Genomic DNA, 13,083 nt, shown 5'->3' on the forward strand with positions numbered 1-13,083 from the left:
TGAGTAGGGCTCGCCCTTGGTGGTATTGGTACAAATTGGTAGGACGAGCACAGCTCGGGCTTGAGAGTAGAAGGGTTAAACACTTTTTTTTTTGGAGTGATTGTGGCCGTGTGTCACACTAAATGAATCTTGGTTTCCATCTAGTGTTTTGGTTAAATCTTCGACAATAACAGCCTCTTATCTAGCACTCGCAGCCATTTATTAGTTTTTGTGCAGCCTTGTGCATTAAAGTTATAACACAAGGTATTAAAAGTCGCGAGATAGCATCCATGAATGTGGGTGTAGGGTGACCGCTTTTGACCCCGTCAGCCATGTTTAGTTAGGTGGTGATCCTTCCCCCCACGGCAGATTCTGCAAACATGCGGCAGGCAACGCTGACGAATGGGGCCACGTTGGTGATGTGCTGTTTCCGAGAAGAGAAATGCAACAAACTTGAAGCTATTGCGCTTGACCCTCTGGAAACTAAATTGGACTGGTGCTTCAGGCTGCAAGAGCGAGGAAAATTTAATAAACATATCAATGAGGTGTTTGTGTAATTACATTTTTTAATCAAGTGCCTAGTCCTGTTACTGTGAAGATTGCTGTTTATATGTGTGTATAATTGCCATAATCTTGCCTTTACCTTAAGTGAAAAGCTTATTATATGATATACAAAAGTTCTGTAGTTTTCTTATTGGAGTTCAGTCTGACTTGGAAATGATGGGAAGGCATCGTAAGCTTGGTTTATGGCTATCCAGTGATATGACTGCATGAGCTTACCTCATTACAAGAAAACTATTGGATAAAATGTCTCCTCTGTCTTCTATCGTAATTAGGTTACAAGTTTCTGGCCATGTAATTGTGATAATGATTGATATGCTTCCACACCATGTGCCCTTGACTACAAGAGGTTATGGAGTACAGGATCAGTGAAAAAATTTCATTATGATGTATGCATCAGTCTACCATAAAATAGGTGTGCAGTGCATGCAATCCCATATGACCACCACTGTGTACCCCTGAATTACAGGCTGATTGGAGAAGCTGCAAAAAAATTTCAACATTTCCACAACTTCCATGCTCTCAAAACCTTTTCTTTTAGTCATTTCAAGATGGGCTGTTTGCAGAACAATGTCTTGCTTTTAAAGATGGGAAATCTGCCAAGCAATAGACTAAGCTCGTTCAAACTGATTACCAAATTCAAGGCATGTTGTGCAAATAAGGATGGCCATGCTAAAGCCTTTGCTCACCGTACCCACACGTAAACAGTTTGTTAAACTCTGTTTCAACGTTCAATACCACAACTTTCTGCATTTGTTGTCGTTTTGTGCATTTCCTTTAGTGCTTAACAAATGCTTCGGGGGACTAAACCAGACATCTTCGATTGAGGCTCAAATACACTGGTCAGTGCACACCATGAATACTTGACAAAAGTCTTTCTAATTTTAATAAATATGCCGGTGCCAGCGCAGTTGCATTCAACAGGATCACAAACACTGTTCCCCCACACGGGACCACAACAGTAAGTGGAAGTCCATTCACGAAGGATGATCGGTATGTTCTCAGTGTCCCTCCATTCACGACAGGTAGCTGCACATGTCAGCTACTAGGTGAGGAGTTCGTCTTCACTGTAGGAGTTGGCTTGCGTATCCTAACTGTGCATAGCTCTCGCAGAACACTTTAATTACCCTGCTTGCAAAGCCTTCATTGCATTGCTGACTGAAACTTCCCAAGGGCATATCTGGAGAGCAGCATTGGGGCCCCAGTGCATTTGTAAAACCTATGGCACTCGGCTTCAAACACTGCATGGCCAAGTGTGAATGTGCCACCCTTGGCTGCTTTTGCTTGTGCATAAGAAAGTGCTGTACACGTTTCACTTTGGTTTAGGCAGGCTTAACTAGCCGTCGTAATCGCGCCCAACTTCTCTAGCGGCGTTACGTAGGGACGATTTGAGTATGATGGATTGTAGTGTTTGTAAATGGCAGCAAGCAAACTGGGGCTTGAAGGCTTCTGCAAGCTGGTGAAAAGAGTCCAGGAGTGGCTAATCACAGGTACACAGCTGGCAGTTGTGCGTCACTGGAGCGTGCATGGTCTCGGTTGATGTTTCTTCGCAGAGTTGTAGTGGTGTGCTCTTGTCAGCAGCGCATTGCGTTGGCACTTGCGCCGTTCATCGGCAGCCCGCGCCGAAGGGTCTGCCCGTTCCTTGAATACGACGAGTAGGCGCTGATGTTCCGGCCGCTTGCCGCTTCTTACGTGTTCTTCCGCACTGTGTGTGTCGTGGCGGTCAGCTGCAGAGCGCGGACCCTTTGCCCTGGAGGAAGGACAGGCAGGGGCTCTTTGCTTCTTTGGCGAGCGCGAGGCACGAGTGTCCCGCGTAGTCTTGGGCCTCTATGCTGGCGCCGTGTGACACGAGCTGCTTGACTAGGTGCTCGCGCTGCAGGGCGATGGCGTGGTACAGCGGCGTCCGCCCGCTCCGACCATCCTGCGAACAAAAGCAGGAGGTATGTTACATAACTCTGTGTAAGACGCTGTACAATGACGCGAAAGAAAACATTAAATGTAATTATTATTATTTTTCGTGCGGTACCTAGATCGCTCTAAAGGCCGTGAGACATACTTTTCGCACCAGCTTGGGAATTTTGCAACCAGCATAAATTGTTTCCCGACATCGCAATGAATGAATGAATAAAACATTTATTGAAAATTATATGTTGTATTAGTTATTGCTCGAGAGGGTCGGGCGGGTCCCTATTCCGGTACTCCGTTGGGCAGGGCTGCCACTCCCGCCCGCTCCACGAGGCTCCGCTGGTCCTCGAGAGCCGCGCTGGACAAGGCCTCCTACATCGGCTGCGTAATTTGCTCTATGCTGCTGTTTGCTATGAGGCCCCTGGTCGCGCTGGGAAAACACGGCTGTGCTCTTGAGTACGTGTCTCGCATACCTGTACGCAGCACGGTAGTCTAACCGTACACTGCAGCGGTGACTGGTTTTATCCGACTTGCTCGTGCAGGACGTGTACGAGCTGAGCGTCTGATTGGCTACATGCTGCACCCGTCATTTTTGCATTGTATGTGAAACGCTTTATAACGATCACTTTAGGCTTAACTCGACTGCACGAATTTCGCTGCGAGACTTGCAAAATTAGTGCTTAGATAGTGCTTTATGAATATGGAGATGAAAGCAGATGTTTTCGATCCCCTTCTGTAGTCTAGACTACAGCCTCTTTTTAGTAAAGGCTCTTCCATGGACTTTGCTAATCACTAACGCATTTAGCTGGCTAGATGGTTTGGATTCGTGATAAGATCAAGATGTGCGCTATGTGGGCATGTAATCTTTTTTTTTTTTTTTCCTCTTCGTCTATATAGTCGCGCTGCACGCCCTCTCCCGCCTCCCTTCCATTTTGATCTTGCACGCGTACTTCTGTATAAACTGCAACGGTTCTATAAGAAGGGAAGCCTTTCTACATTCCATTCAAAACTGCTCAATCAGTACTTCATCGTCCAGTCCTCGATCCGCATTATACGTGGCCACGTCAGACAAGACCCATTTTGTGGCTGGGCAGTGACTGGTGCTAATGTGGAGGTGATGATAGAATGCCGACATACTTACAGAAACATTGATATCACAGTTGGCCTTGATTAGGAGATTGACCGCTTCTGGCTTGTTGAGGAGTACTGCCAAATGCAGCGGGGAATAACCTGCGAACAAGATAATATAATTTGTTGAACGCCGTCGGTAAGCATATTTACGCGATCAGTGTGCGCTGCGGATTCGGCTTTGCTTAGGACATCTAGGTAATGTAGCTATAATGCTGCTCATTGTAATTCGTCAGTTCCATCATTTTCAATTAAAAATAAATTGTTGTTTGAAAGCCCTTTGAAGAGCACAACGGGTTATGAGAAACGCCGTAACTGAGGGACTTTGGGTTAACTTTGACAACTTGGCGTTCTTTAACATGCACCCATCGGAATGTAGCCACCGCGGTCTGGAATCGAAATGCCGTAGCCACAGAGCCACTGCACGCTGCAGCTATAACTTTCATTCGGTACCATTCCTGTGCACTTAGAAAGTAATTTAACCTCTACTGACAAGTTGGTGGGTTTCGAAGGCACTCGGTGGCAGTTTTAGCGGAACCGATTGCGGCTTTATCCCAGTGCAATTCCCGCGCTGCCTTCTTGACCAAGCGCAGGCTCGCCTCTCTTTATGAGGGATGCTACACCGGCGAGGCGGCAAAGAGTGCTTGCTTCGTCGGCTGCTCTCTTCGTCCTGTTCCGTTTCGCGTTTTCACTCGCACATCAAATCGTACGAGTTGTGTGTGTGTGTGTGTTTGTGTTTTTCCTACAAGCTTTGCAGTCTTGAATCTTCCCGGAGGGCAAGAGTAACAGACTTAGCCAAGTTTGAAATAGTTGCTTGGCAATTATCGTTCCCATATAGACGAACAGAAAATAATTTTGTCAACGTAGGTGTCCTCGTTTTTTTTTTTCGTTTTTTTTTTTTTGTTGTTGCCTGCACTATGCCCGTTTGTTGACAAGCATCCAGTTTTCCTATATATTGATTGTGTGCCTTCACTCGCTAGCAAACAATGCGTGGCGCCGCCATCTCGAGAGCGCTTACATATGAGCGAGGACAGTTCCTGGGAACTTTGTAGTTCACGCCGAACTACAAATTCGCCGACAGCTCTTGCGACGCTAAGCGCCTTTGTATGATACATGTGCTGCTTCGGACTTCCCGTAGCATCGTGTTTTAGAGAACAGTTGGTCTCAAATTCAAATTATCGGTAATCTTCGGCGGTGACAGCCGCGCAGGCGCTCTGGGGCTAAAGTCGACTGCATACATAGCTTTATGGACAGATGCAATGGTGGACCAGATGGAGTGTGACAGTCTTGGCAAGTTTGTTGCGGTGTTGCCGCCCCCAATCTCTAACTTCACTTTTTTTTTCAACTTTACATTTAATATTGCTGCCGACTCTCGCCTCTCTTAATTCACTTAAATCCACAGCACAGAGTGGCGTCGGCCGGCGCATTCCTGATTTTTGAATGTATTGTTTTAGCCAGCCCGTGTATCGCTACCGTTTTGCGGAATACCAGAACTCGGACGACGCTGGCCACATGAGCAGCCGCTGGTAGCGACCTGTTTTTTGACTTATGGTTCAACCATAATGCGTTAGAAAAGTTTTTTTTTTTTTTTGTGACGCGTCAATATTCTCGTCGAAGGAGAAAAACGGAGCCACTGTACGTTGATAGTTGTGTTGCCCCCTACGCCTTTACGTGAGCAACTAAGCAGAACTAGCTAAGTCCCGGTGGTGTTGGAGAACTCAGTAGGTCATTGCAGTTATAGTTCTGAGCGCTCTGATTGAACTTGGCGTTGAAGTCGGCGTCAGTAGGGTACAAACAACGCTGGCACTTTAAATGCCTGCGTATGTACGTGACCGGTATGCGAAAGGCCCTTTATTAAATTTAGAGGGCACCAGCTGCTCACCGTCGAAGTCGGGCGCGTCGACGATCTTGGCCGCTAGCCGGTGCGAAAGCACGAGCCGCATGCATCCCAGGCTGGGGTACTTGAGCGCCAGGTGCAGCGCCGTGTTGCCGTTGCGGTCCCTGAGCAGCACCGAGGCGCCCTCGCGCAGCAGCACCTCGACGGCCGGCTCGTTGCCCACGATCAGCGCCAAGTGCAAGGGCGTCTGCCAGAAACAGAGGGGACGTACAGTGTTACGCACGAGGGCTAAGTTGATAGGATACTTATACGATACTGTATACTAGGATATAATACTATATAATATAGTATTTTAGTATAGTATAGTAAATTAGAAAGAATAACAGGATACTGTCAGCACGCACGTGTTCGCCTGATAATGAATTGAAGGTCTTGGAAAAGGTGCAATCCAATTTAAGAAAACTATAGCAACGCACCATATTTAATATTATGCCATAGATAGATAGATAGATACTACTGCATAGTTCCGTACCTATTTTGACTACGAGTGGGTAAAGATAACGAAGGCGGTACATACCAAGAACAACGAGACATGCACTATTTCACATTGCGCCTCAATTTTATCGCTGGCGTATTTGCTGCTGTCACCTTTGAAGCCGCTCGGAGTTGGTGCACTATCGCACCATGTGCAACAGCGGGACCAGATACACTGTCGCTGTGTTTTAATCCTCTTTTTCTTTTACATCTTTGTCCCATTTGGCATATGTGGGACCGCTGCTTTTCGCATGCTTTTTGTAAGTCGCCCTGCAACACACGCCTCTGAACTCCTGCCTTTAGGAATGTGTTTGATTAATATCGTACATTTATTCTTCAACGCAACGTGGCCCCAACTGTGACTCGGCATCTATGACAGTCTATTCCAGCACACTAGTTCAGGGGTTATAGCTCCGCCAAGCAGCTATATTTTGGTAGGAGGCCAGGGGCGGTACGGAACAGGTGGTAAAATTATCCGCACACTTTCAGCCAGGCAGTCCACACAAGCGTTAAGCCCGTGCGTTAAGTTGCCTCGAAGTGTATAGTACTCTATGTTCCATTCTGGTAAAGCTCTCTTCGTCCCTTCTCATTACACTTTCGAGCCATCATCCTACTTCAGCTCTGGCTGCGACTGCCATACATGCTCCAGAGCCTGGATACTCGTGTGAAGAGCAGCTCCGCTGCTACATTGCCAACCGGCCAATTCCGGTGGGCGCCGGCAGCTAGGCGCCCACCAGCGGAAGCGCGTTCGTTCACCGTGACCCGTTTGTGCGCCGGCCTCGATCTCGCTCCTAGCATCGCGTCCCTGCTGTCAGCATTTTGCCCCAGCTGCTGCCACGCTGGGAGGGTCAACACTCGCTGGTGTGGCGGGAAAGCCCCATTGTCGGGGCCGGCAGAGGATGCTCCGCCTCTCACCCGCCTCGGGAGCCTCCCTGCTCGTTGTTTTTCCGCTCTTTGTTTCGCCAGCTATGCTCGAGCATCGGGCGCGCACGCGTTCTCTTTTTCGCAGGCCGTGCGCGCGCGCTGAGTGTGCCTCTGCCGGCGCTGCAAAAAAAAAAAAAAAAAGAAAAAAAAAAAAAAGATGAACCGCGCCGCCGCTCGTTGCTTCGATCGTCTTCGTTGCCGGGAACGGGCAGGGGGGGAAAACCCCGGAGCTGTTCCGCCGGTTGCTCCTTTTCACAAAAGAGCTTCAATGATCGCGCACGCGGCGAGAAACAGAGTACCAGAGAGCGAGTGACTTTTTTGCTCGCCTCCTCCCCCCTTATTTTTTCTTTCTTAGCCGCAAGTGCTCTTCGACTCGAAGTGACTTTGGCTTTGCCGGCGGCGCCAGATTTGGTGCTGTGGCCCCTCGAAATCCCACCTGCCTTCACACGCCTTATAAATTAAGCGCCACCGGTGTCATCCGGAACGTCCTGCCAGATGTGCGGGGGCTACCCAACCGTATTCAACACCTACATGTCCTCGGGATAAGTCGATCCTCACCGTATTTTCTCCACATCCCGTCCCCATCCCATCTGCACTCGTGGGTGAGCTGGACCACTCCACCCCGAACGCCTCCGTTCCATGCTCGTGCGGCACAGTCAGCACGTCCTGGGGATTTCCCAACCCCAAAGCACCACATGACATGTCACCAGCGCCAGAGGATCGGACAAAGAGCCGATGGTAAAATAAAGTTGATAACTCTCTCGCTTTCTCATCTCCAGCTATAGTCGCACTTCGCTCAGCGCACCGTCTACAATTTCCGTCCGCTCGGCGCCGATTTTCCCTCGGAACGTATCGTTGGTCGTTGCTCTAAGGAAAATTTCCTCGTCCTTCTTTGCATTTTGCTCCTGCTTCTCCTTGCCCTCGCTCTCAACCACGTACGATGCCGCACCTTTCGTTGCTTCATCCCCTTTGTTCTGCCTTTGTTGGCCTCGTGAGCGACCGCATGCCTGCGCTTTGAGTGGGCGCCTGGGAAAACCGGCCATTGCGTAGCGCAGGATCGCACTGCGCTGGATTGTCGATCAAGATAAGGCGGCAAACCTCCTCTTCCGAGTGCTTCGGCCCGATGAAGGGTTGAGGGGCGGAGTCTGGCGAGAGTGAGAGATGAGCTGCCACGCTTGTCCGCCGACTGCGCTTCTGCTGCTGCGCAAACACTGGTCGCTTCCTCGCTGTTTATTTATTTTTTTTTTTTAACTCTCTCCAACTTTTCTCTTAGCCTGCCTCACTCTCTCGTAACTCTTGGCTGTAATGGGGGGTCTGTGTCGCTGTTAATCATAAAGCGGTTCCGGTCTACTGGGCTAGAGCCACGAAGCGCGCGTTGTCGTCGCCCGTAACCTTGGAGGCGCGACGTATTTTAAACGCTAGAGCGAAAGAAAACAAAAAACTAAGTTCGCCGAATGGTCAGTGCCACGCGCAGCGGAGACGGAGAATGAATGGAAAGGTTGTCAAAACGAGCGTACACCTGATAAAAAGTGGATAACGCTTATTACCTTATCCATCATTCGAACCAATTTCGCGAACGGGAAGTTTGTAATACCACGCCCTCAAGAAGACGTGTTTTAAGAATTCTACCATACGATGAGAATTTCGGGCGACGAAAATGACTAGATAATGAAAAAATAGAAGTTCCTGGGAAGCTGAGCATGCTTCTCTGTGTCTTTGTGGACACTAAATGTTGAAACCACAGCTGGTCTCAAAATGGCGCCGTCGTACGATTTTGAGTTCGAGATTCAACGTTAAGGTTATTACGGCCCCAATGAAGGAAGAACTATAGCGCCATTGTGTGATGCCAGGATACACCTTGAATGCAGACCTTCTTGAAACATTTAATTTTTCTTTCTTTTATCTTGAACTATATTAATGAATGACATGGAAGCTATTTTCACAGGAAACGACGCTTGAGTATACGTGCCTGTCTCACAGGCAGGAAAAGATGCCCTGAAGTGCGCGTCAGGCCGCTGCCGATGAGCATTTTACATCTGCTGACGCACAATAAGCAGCGACCAAAACACCAACGAGCATCCTTAACATCGGCCGCAAGCTGTGTCAGTTACTTTATTGTACTCGGAGTGTCTCCATAATGCGGATATCAATAGCGCGAAATTTCATTAAATCGGGAAAGCGCTGTGTCCTCCTTCCCAGTTTTCAAAACACATTTCGCTGCAGGTCAAGTACGTTGCACGTCCTTCACTCAGTGAGTCAGCTTCGCCAATATTTTTAGTATTACGGTATTTTACCTGATTCGGCGGACAGTCATTCTGTGATCACTTCCGAAAAATTAACAAATGTCCATTTGTAACAACAGCAAAGAGCGAGGGGAAATATATATATCGCGTGATCCACTTGTGAAAACAAGTGGTTTAACAATCAATTCTGATTGGGGATGGGACTTATGGAAGACAGATGTATAGGCGAATGCAGTTCCTTGTGTGCAATTCTCCGGTTTTAAGCTGCTCGCACGGGAGAGAGATTTATCATTGGCCCAAGATTGGTCGAGGCACGGGCCCCTTCGGCCAATCACGAACGATCCCTAAGTGCGAGCTGTACTTGCGGTATAGGTAGTCAAGATTTGCTGGCGCCGCTTTTGCTTTCGCAACGTTCCTGGTTATAGCGAGGCATGCAAATATGTATAGATTCCGGAACTTGGAGAGTCTCTTGTGTGCACCCGCACTCTTACGCTGCACGCGCCAATGTTCATCTATTTTAATTCCTCACGCCCTCTTGCTGTAGGGCTTTTCTTTAGCTTGAGTGGTATTCAAACTGGAAAAAAACCGAGAACGTGTGCTGGCTGACTAAACTGACTTCACATCGCGTCTGCCCTTTTTTTTTTTTTTTTCGGCTTTCTTTTTCCTCCGTTGCGTATATATGCTCCTGGCGACATTTGCGTTTTCTCCCGACGGGTTGCGCAATTAACTTGTCAACGCGGAGGTCACGAAAGCCCGCGGAGTGGTGCGCAACCGTTCTCAGCGTATCGCGTTCAAATATCTTAGTGTGGATGCGACAATGCCAATTTCTGCTGCATTTTCTTTTTTTCTTTTTTAATCTTCTCTTCTTTTGTAATCTTTTCTGCCTTTACCCCATCCCCCTGTGCAGAGTAGCCAACCGGACACTTAATCTGGTTAACCTCTCTGCCTTTCACCTCTTGTTTTCCTCCTTCCTCTGCTGCATTTTCTAGAACTTTGTCTCGCACAGATTTTGTGAACTTCGATCTTATAGTTCCAAGTAGATAAAGCCTTACATTTTATTAGAAATGATATTAGATGTCTTTTCTTGGCGCTATATGTCCATTTGGACGGAGACCGCTTGCGGTGGCAGTGGCAAAAAAAGCAAGAGGTTTACTTTTGTGGAAAACTTTGTGGAAAACTCCGTCTTTTTAGCTGTTTAAAACATTGACTCGATTTTCTATGACTTCTGGAACAAAGTTTTCACGGTACAATATTTCTCTGCATCGACGGCGAACTGCAAAACAAGCAGCCATTGCCGACGCCGACAACTGGGCGACGACGTATATTTAATTTTTTTACAAACCACACACGCACTTAATGCGAAACGTTCCGCGCTGCATTAATTAACGCACATGAGATGGGATTCCTTGAAGCACTTATCCCTACGTGACCGCGTGCTGTTTCAAGGCCGTGCAATCGGCGTTGCGTTACCACTGCTGGCGCAGTGGCAGTACACAAAATAGAGAAGCATAGCTCTGCTTACTTGCACTGTTTACGGTGTCTTCCCCACTCTTGGTGCTTCGTTCAAGCGCCTGTCATATATAGACTGAAGGCCGATAGTTGCACGCGCTGTACAAAGGCAGCTGCTGCCACTTACGTAATAACCTTTGGAATGTCTTTATGCGCTGACGGTGGCGTACAATGGTGACGCAAGTGCTTTATTCTCACCTGCCTGAGGCTGTTCAAGACGTCGACACTGGCACCCGCCGCTCTCGTGAGTCGGCAGAGCCGCTGAACGAGGGTGATGTCGTCATGGAGCACGGCGATGTGCAGAGGCCTGTGTGTGAGTCAGAAAAAAAAGAAATACGAAAGATATAGAATGCTGACTGGACTATATAACCGTCGGGTTGTGGGTGGCGAGCAGTATATATAATAGACGTCGCTTCTATACCGAGGACCGTGTTCTCGACAGATTACTCTCGGGTATATTACTTTCTGTGTGCGATTGTTGGCCAGTTCATTGGCAGGACGCCCGTCGCAGCATGCGAGACATGTCACACTGGGCATGAAGTCACACGAAAGTGAAAATATCCCCGAAGGTGATCGACCGAGCGGTTCTTGATCAAAGCACAACCACGAAAACCAAGTGCGGTCATAAAGCAAGTTCACCGACAAGTATCCTGCACGTGCAGACAAGACGGATGGATTCGAGCTAGCGTCACAATCACGGCACGCTTCAGAGATCGTGGTTGCGGGGTGCAACCTCGGTCGTCGTTCCGCATCGTCCCATTTCTCTGCGTTTCCTAACGTTCGAACAAAGGCTTCCCTTCGCGCATGGCCTGTCATGCGCTGTCTTGAAAACTCCGCGTTTGCGTCCTGCTGGAGCAGGTAAGCACAGCGCAATAAAGCCGGAACCTTGTTCGCATACGACCGCGCTCTGCTTCGCAACAGCAATAAGAAAATAAGGAAAGAAACGATAAACAGGCGGCGGTAGGGAGGCAACTGTGCTCATGTAATTCCTGGCGCTCTGATACCGAAGTTTCTTTTCAGACGCCGCTCAGATTTCTTGCACATTGTTAATAATAATAATAATAATGATGATAATATAAAAGGTCGGTCCACCGACCGAAACTGTTGGGTAAATAATAAACCTAATATAACCGCGAAGTTGTGCTTCTGATTTTCCCTCATATATATATATATATATATATATATATATATATATATATATATATATATATATATATATATATATATATATATATGAGGGAAACAATCAAACGAATATTGCCCTGTAGTGTCTATAGGCAACTTTTTCTAAACAGCCATTTTCCACGCGAAGGTTCAAGCCTGTAAAACGTGTGCAGTGCTCAGGAAGACCAAGCGCAAACACGAAATGAAGACAACGGTTTCACGGAAGCATCGCCTGATTGGGATTAATCATAGCGAAATGTAAAATAGACGCCTACCCCAACCGACAAAAATGCAAGACGTGTGGGAGCCGAAGCTTATTGCATTTCGCTTGTTGGTGGTCGGCGTTCATTTTACCTCTCACTAAAGATACAAAATGCTCCGGGACGAGCGCTGGGCGTCATCTATAGCTTTAGTATACGCGAAGGACTACACGCTTGACAGGCTCACATTCGCGGCAAACTTCGCGTGTATACATCACCATTCATCACGCACGCGTGCCAGGCATCATCATATTCAAGTAATCAGTTTCGCGTAATCGAATATTAAAGTACGTATTCCAGCAATCAATCAGTTTTGAGTCACTGCACTTAAGTGTGCACCAGAGAAAAGTGGCGCTTTAAATGCGTATCGGAGATATTGCAGGTAAGTGCTGACACACACTGTGCATTTTCGAAAGCTCATTTTACAATGGGAACGAAGCAACGCAATAATTCGGTGTTAATTACTCTTTGATTACGCTCCGAAAGTACGCCGCGGAAATTCCCTGGAAAATCGAGGCTATTCTCAACCCGTCCAGTTGCGTGGTCGAGGCAGAGTGTAATGTGCTTTTGCTCATGTGTATATATTTTGATGTAAGCCCAGCGTTATTAGCTTCGTGCAGCAGAACAAAAAAATGTCATCCCAAGGGTACCTGTGCTTTCCACGATTACGGCACACGCTCGTGGCGTGTCTTCGCTCACGCGGCCCCGTTCCCTCGCACGCAGTATACTATAAGCCGCGCCGACGGTATCGCGTGGCGGAAAACAATTCGCTCGTCGTCGATGAGAGGAACGGGCTCGACGGTCTATATATATATACAGAGGCGGCCTGCATGGTTGTGATTGATGGGTTCTGCACGTGGCCACCATGGACTGTGATTTATGTCAGCCTCGGGCGTGAATGAAGCGGACGCCTTTCCGGAGAGAAAAGCAACGGCACGACTTCATTTTCTTTTTTTCCGAAGTGGTTTGTCGTGCCTAACCAATGCTGTGCACCATTTAGATTGGCGCCACTTCAAGAAGAGCCGAATCCGCGGACGTG

The 13,083-nt window shown here is 47.9% G+C and overlaps 1 protein-coding gene across 1 annotated transcript in view; it reads right to left on the reverse strand.

Annotated features, from left to right (window-relative positions):
* Positions 1 to 1,400: 1,400 nt before the first annotated feature.
* LOC119456446 (B-cell lymphoma 3 protein) overlaps positions 1,401 to 13,083 on the reverse strand; it is a 28,369-nt gene continuing 16,686 nt past the window's right edge. Inside the window, exons 2-5 of the mRNA XM_049669874.1 lie at positions 10,819 to 10,927; positions 5,456 to 5,657; positions 3,587 to 3,675; positions 1,401 to 2,461 (exon numbers count right to left, since the gene is read on the reverse strand). Coding sequence (XP_049525831.1) covers positions 2,264 to 2,461; positions 3,587 to 3,675; positions 5,456 to 5,657; positions 10,819 to 10,927 — 598 coding nt within the window. The 3' untranslated portion in view covers positions 1,401 to 2,263. The remainder of the gene's footprint in view (positions 2,462 to 3,586; positions 3,676 to 5,455; positions 5,658 to 10,818; positions 10,928 to 13,083) is intronic.

This window comes from Dermacentor silvarum, chromosome 6, assembly GCF_013339745.2.
Source record: "Dermacentor silvarum isolate Dsil-2018 chromosome 6, BIME_Dsil_1.4, whole genome shotgun sequence".
NCBI classification, from domain to species: Eukaryota; Metazoa; Arthropoda; class Arachnida; order Ixodida; family Ixodidae; genus Dermacentor; species Dermacentor silvarum.